The sequence below is a fragment of the Chrysochloris asiatica genome, unplaced genomic scaffold, assembly GCF_000296735.1.
Source record: "Chrysochloris asiatica unplaced genomic scaffold, ChrAsi1.0 scaffold00015, whole genome shotgun sequence".
NCBI lineage: Eukaryota > Metazoa > Chordata > Mammalia > Afrosoricida > Chrysochloridae > Chrysochloris > Chrysochloris asiatica.
The window spans coordinates 11,822,348-11,828,685 of NW_006408533.1; the positions used below are offsets into that span (position 1 = coordinate 11,822,348).

At 40.3% G+C, this 6,338-nt stretch overlaps 1 protein-coding gene across 1 annotated transcript in view; it reads left to right on the forward strand.

Annotated features, from left to right (window-relative positions):
• DSG2 (desmoglein 2) overlaps positions 1–1,095 on the forward strand; it is a 45,345-nt gene extending 44,250 nt beyond the window's left edge. The window contains exon 16 of the mRNA XM_006835129.1: positions 91–1,095. Within this exon, the coding sequence (XP_006835192.1) occupies positions 91–1,095 (1,005 nt within the window). The remainder of the gene's footprint in view (positions 1–90) is intronic.
• Positions 1,096–6,338: the final 5,243 nt, after the last annotated feature.

Below are 6,338 nucleotides of genomic sequence, written 5' to 3' on the forward strand. Positions count from 1 at the left end.
GAATTCATTTTATACATTTTTGGGACACAAATGGGGTGTTTCAATGACCTTGTATTACTAATGATGTATCTGTTTCTGTGTGTATTTTAGAAAGTGACCGCTTACATGGAAGAAGATGATGTTTACACAGCCAAAGATTGCCTTCTGGTTTATTCTCAGGAAGAAACTGAATCTCTACATGGTTCCATTGGCTGCTGCAGTTTTATTGAAGGAGAGATAGATGATCTCTTCTTAGATGATTTGGGAACTAAATTCAAGACACTTGCTGAAGTTTGCATGGGTCATAAAATAGAGATGGGTATGGAAGTTGAGCCGAGGCAAAAACCTGTCACAGAAACAAGTATGAGCACAGTTTCACGTTCACACTCTGAGCAAACTAGGGTTCATTCAGAAAATACCTACTCCATTGGCAATACCTTTCAAGTCTCAAAACCTTCGCATGAAGCACCTGCAGAGAAAGTAACTCAGGAATTAGTCACAGAAAGATCCATGTCTTCTCTGAAGGGTCAAAAGGTAGTTACACCTCTTCCTGATCCATTGTTCCCTAGTAATATTGTAGTGACAGAAACATCCTATGCCACAGGCTCCACCAGCCAACCAAACACTGCAATCCTGGGTTCTAGACAACCACAGGGCCTTATTGTGACAGAGCGGGTGTACGCTCCAACATCTACTTTGGTAGATCAGCATTACGCCAATGAAAGTAATGTTGTGGTCACTGAACGAGTAATAAATCCTAATGAGGGCATACTGAATGCTCTTGAAGTCCCTCCGCATCTGCCAGATGCACATTATGTCATGGTGAGGGAAAGAGAGAGGGTTCTGGCCCCTAGCTCAGACATGCAGCCCCCGTTGGCCATGCCCAGGGTTAAAATGGGACAGAATGTGACAGTAACAGAAAGAGTGCTGACACCTGCTTCCACTCTGCAGTCTAATTACCAGCTTCCTGCTGAAAGCTCCACAGTCACTAGAAAGCCCATGGTTTCTGGAGCTAGTGTCACTGACCCTGTGCCAAATTTGACTTCTAATACTACCATAGCCACATCTTCCACCAGACTCACCAAGCATAGCACTGTACAACATTCTTACACCTAAATGACAGTCAACCACAATCTGTTTAGCTAGCAACTCCTGGTTTCATGTTTTCAATGTGTGTAACTTTTCATGACCGTGACCGATAAATAAAGAACAGAAATGTTGGACTTGCGCTTTTTCTCGTTCGATATGAGGCAAAGGATCATACTGTCTCTGTTTCCAAGAGTCTATTTCAGAAACGTCCCATGATTTACAGAGGGCATAGTGATGTTATTTTTTTCTTTCTTTTGTTGTTTTGTCTTTCTTCCTGTCTTTCATTGTGGGTTAGGGGAAAGGTGATGGAGCAAATTAATTTACTTTAACCAATTTATAGGCACTCTGTTGATGTTGTTTCTTAAATGTCTTTTAGTGAGTTATGACCAAACACTATTCACCAAGCCAGTTAACAGGCAGGAAACTTGGCTTCTATGAAATTTAACCAAATCAACAGATTATCTAGTTCATCATCCATTCAGTAAATGCCTCACAAAACTGATTGGGCCTCTTTGTATACCATATTAACATTAGACATTGTTGTGGTGCTGTAGAATAAACACTGAACTGCTAATCACAAGGTTGATGGTTCAAATCCACCATCTGCCCCTCAGAAACCTTATTACAGAACTATGCATTTAACGTTTCAAAGTATAACTATGAATTGAAACCTAATCAACAGCACTTAACAACAACGATGTACTTTACCTAAAAGATTATCAACAGTTCATTAATTTAAAGGAACTTGCATCAATCTGAGCTGGGATTTTGTTAATTTGTTTCCTTTAAAGCAGCGCTGTTTTAATGTGTGCGAGGTTGATTGGATTTTAGAATGTTGACATGGTAAGAACACACCTATGTTTCTGTGCATGAGTGAGTATGTATGAGTGTGTGGTGTGGCATAGCTTTTCCTTGTCTTTCAATATATATAAAAACATCAAAGACTTGAAATCCAGCTAGATAGTCTAGGACAGAATTCATAACTATATAGTAATTTTGATTTTTATAGTTCTCTTATACAAGGGGGGAAAACCACTTAGGAAACAGCTCCTAGTATTTAGTGCTGCTAAATTTACCACAAATTTGTCATCATAACTGGTAGGAACCATGTTGGTTTCATTCATTGCTGTATATCCTACTTAGCACAGGTGCCAAGTAAAATTTGTTGAATTAAACTGATTTATGTTGTTGTTGTTAAGTGCCGTGGAGTCGGTTCCGACTCATAGCGACCCTGTACAGGGTTTCCGAGGCTGTAAATCTTTACGGGATCAGAACACCTCATCTTTCTCCCACGGAACAGCTGGTAGTTTCGAACTGCTGACCTTGCGGTTCCCAGCCCGATTTGTAACCACTACGCTACCAGAGCTCCACAATTCTTCAATTCTCAATTGCCAAAAATCTCAAAAGACTCTTATGATTTTTAAACTGTGGTTTTATTCTGATGTGGCAAAGCCCTTGACTAGTTCCAACTGTGTTCAGCCTAGTGTGACAGTCCAACTGCACCATAGGGTTTCTTGACTAATCTTTACGGAAGCTGATTACTGTGTCTCTCTCCCTCCCAGCTGCTGGATATTTGACCCGCCAATCTTTATGATAGCAGCATAGCACTTAACTGCTACACTACCAGAGCTCCTCACTAAAAATCCTATGAAATGCCTTGTTATTGTGCCGTGGAGTCAGTCTGACTCACAGCGACCCTGTACAGGGTTTCCAAGACTATAAATCTTTATGGGAGCAGAAAGCCTCATCTTTCTCCCGTGGAACAGCTGGTAGTTTCAAACTGCTGACCCTGAAGTTAGCAGCCCAATTCATAACAACTACGCTTCCAGAGCTCCTTATTAAATGCCTTACTGAGTACTAAATACCCTTTATTAAAACCTCAAATTATTGACCTTATTTTGCACAACATCCTGGCCATTCCTTTTTTATGTTAGTTGGGGATTTTGGTTCCTAAATAGATTGTTGCATTTTTATTGTTCTGTAGGAGGGGACTATGCATTTAAAGTTTCAAAGTATATGTATAGTAATAATTTACATAAGTATTTGGGGCTACAACAAATTAGTTTTCATAATTTTTAAAGACTGTACTTCTGTGACCTTCAAGATCTTTTGCAAGGAAAATTAAGGTTTAAAAATACCACTTTTATAGCACATTTAAAAAATACTATTGACTTGAGTTGTAGCATGCAAAGGGTTTCTACAGTGTGCTCTGCTAACATTGTATAGGCAGAAAGGAAATATTTTTACACATCATAAGTCAGGCTGAGATAAAGGTCACAGCTTCTATGATATAATTTCTTTTTTTTTTTAACTCCTTTCTTAACAGTTGTTGTTGTTGTTGTTAAGTGCCATCGAGTCGGGTCCGACCCATAGCGACCCTGTACAGGGTTTCCGAGGGTGTAAATCCTTACGGGAGTAGAAAGCCTCATCTTTCTCCCGTGGAGCGGCTGGTAGTTTCGAACCGCTGACCTTAAGGTTCGCAGCCCAATTCGTAACCACTACGCTACCAGAGCTCCTTGGAAAATCTAACTTGCCTCTTGGATATAATGTAATCACATTTTCTAGATGTTTTGTTTGTTGTAAGGATAATTTGTATTAGTTTTCACATTAGTTTTTCAGGAGATTATTTTTGAGTATGCATCATCTTGTTATTTACCATAGAGTCAATTCATTGAGTATCACCATAAAATATTTGAATAAAGACTATTTTAGAGCAATCTTTTTGCATGTCTTTTCATTGCTCACATCTTATAGTCTGGCTACTAACCTCAAGGTCAACAGTTCGAAACTACCAGCCATTCCACGGAAGATGAGGCTTTCTGCTACCATAAAGATTTACAACCTCGGAAACTCTATGCGGGGGTCTTTATTTTTTGGGTTAGTTGCTCTTGTTCTGAAAAAATAATTTAAAATACGATCTCCTGCTGATATATAGTGAAATATTTAATATGTCTCTTCCAGACATAGTGACCCTGTGTAGAGTTTCCAAGGAGCAGCTGGTGGATTGGAACCACCAACCTGTGGTTAACAGTCTAGTTCTTATCCTACAGTGCCACCCAACATAGGGAGTTAGAAATTATTGAAAATAAACATAGAGGCTACCACTTATCTTTCAATTTGTCGTATTGTGGAGGCTTGCATGTTGCTGTGATTCTGGAAGATACTTTAAATGCCGGTGGTGGTGGTTATGTGCCATGGAGTCGGTTCCGACTCATAGCGACCCTGCACAGGGTTTCCGAGGCTGTAAATCTTTACGGGAGCAGAAAGACTCATCTTTCTCCCACGGAACAGCTGGTAGTTTCAAGCTGTTGATCTTGCGGTTCGCAGCCCGATTCGTAACCACTATGCTACCAGAGCTCCTTTCAAATACCAGTAAGGTCACCAAAAGGAGCTCTGGTAGCATAGTGGTTACAAATCGGGCTACTAACCTCAGGGTCAGGAGTTCGAAACTACCAGCTGTTCTGCAGGAGAAAGATGAGGCTTTCTGCTACCATAAAGATTTATAGCCTTTGACACCCTATGCAGTCTCTATGAGTTGAAACTCATAGAGTTTCAATCTGTCCACCAGGTGTGGACAGATTTCAGCTAAATTTCCAGACTAAGACAGACTGGGAAGAAGGAGAGACAGATTACTTCTGAATATTTAATCACTGAAAACATTATAATTAGTAATGGCACTTTCAGCACCAGAATATTTAATATTAAAACATGATAAATAGCTCACCAGCTACTCCTCGGAAACCCTATACAAGGTCACTATGAGTCAGAACTGACTCCACAGCCTTAACAATAACAACAATGACAACAAGATACCAGCTACTCCTCAGAAACCCTGCACAAGGTCACTATGAGTCAGAACTAAATTCACAGCATTTAACAATAACAATGACAACAAGATAAGGTTTTAGGTTTTGTTAGATCCTTTGAGCCAAGTTGAGTTAGTTTCCTGTAAATACACCCAAAAGTCCACAGTAATCCAGTTGATTAGAACTCATAGTCTGGTAGCAATTCACATATTTCTCCACTTCAGAACCCTCTGGATGGCAGAAATAAAATGGAATTAAAAAACACATTTATCTATGCCTACACAATTCCCTTCCTTTCCTACTCCTGGAAAAATAAATAAAACTCAACAACTTTGTTGCTGTTAGGTAATAGGGTCAGTTCCAATTCACAGTAATTCTAGGTTTAACAGAACAAAACACTGCCTGATCCTGCGCCATCCTCACAACCATTGCTACATTTGACATTGTGTCAATCCATTGCCTTGAAGGTCTCCCTGTTTTTGACACTTTACTTTACCAAGCATGATGTTCTTCTCCAGAACTGCTTCTTCCTGATAACATGTCCAAAGTAGTAATTCTCACCATTGTCACTTCTAGGGAGTATTCTGGCTGTACTACTTCCAAAACAGATTTTTTTTGGTTTGTTTCTCTAGTTGTTGTTATTGCTATTAAGTGCCAGTGAGTTGGTTCCAACTCATAGCAACCCTGTGTAGGGTTTCTGAGGAGCATCTGGTGGGTTTGAACTGCCAACCTTGTGGTTCACAGTCCAGTGCTGATCCTACAGTGCCACACCAGGAGTCTGTGGTATTTTCAGTATGTAGGATAAGCACTAAGTCAGTGTTTCAAACCCATGCAGGAAGATGAGGCGATCTGCTCCTATAAAGATTTACAGTCTCAGAAACCCTGGAGAGGGTCACTATGAGGCGGTATCACTAGATAGCAGTGAGTTTGCCAACATGGTAATTCAAAAGCATCTATTGGTTTTTTGTGGGTTTTTTTTAATGTTCTATTGTGAATTATTTGATAGTTTGCATGGGATAACATTAGCTTTATATTCATCCTAGTGTATAACATTTCATCACCATGGTTACAATCCCCTCCATGCATCATCAACCAACCAAAGAGTATACTCTGCAAGCCTGCCCCTCCCTTCTCCCCCCCCCCCCCAGCACACAGCTCCTCTCCCCTCTCCCTCATCTATTCTTGAGTCTACATTTGCAGAGTAAATGTGCATGTTATAGGAAAATTGGCCACAAGGTGGCATTATTCATGCAGTCAACGAGGAAAAGTCAGTCAAAGCAAGGAGGAAAGAGGGCCAAAGTAACCTCACATAGGTCAACACCTGCCTTTGCTAACTCTACTCCTCAAAGTATGGCATGTTTCAGTCCTCCAGTAAAACCAGTACCGTTCCTGTGTTGGCGAAATACAAAATAACATCTCAAAAGGCCAAAGTAGCCCTGGTGGCAGAGTGGGTTAAACATTGGG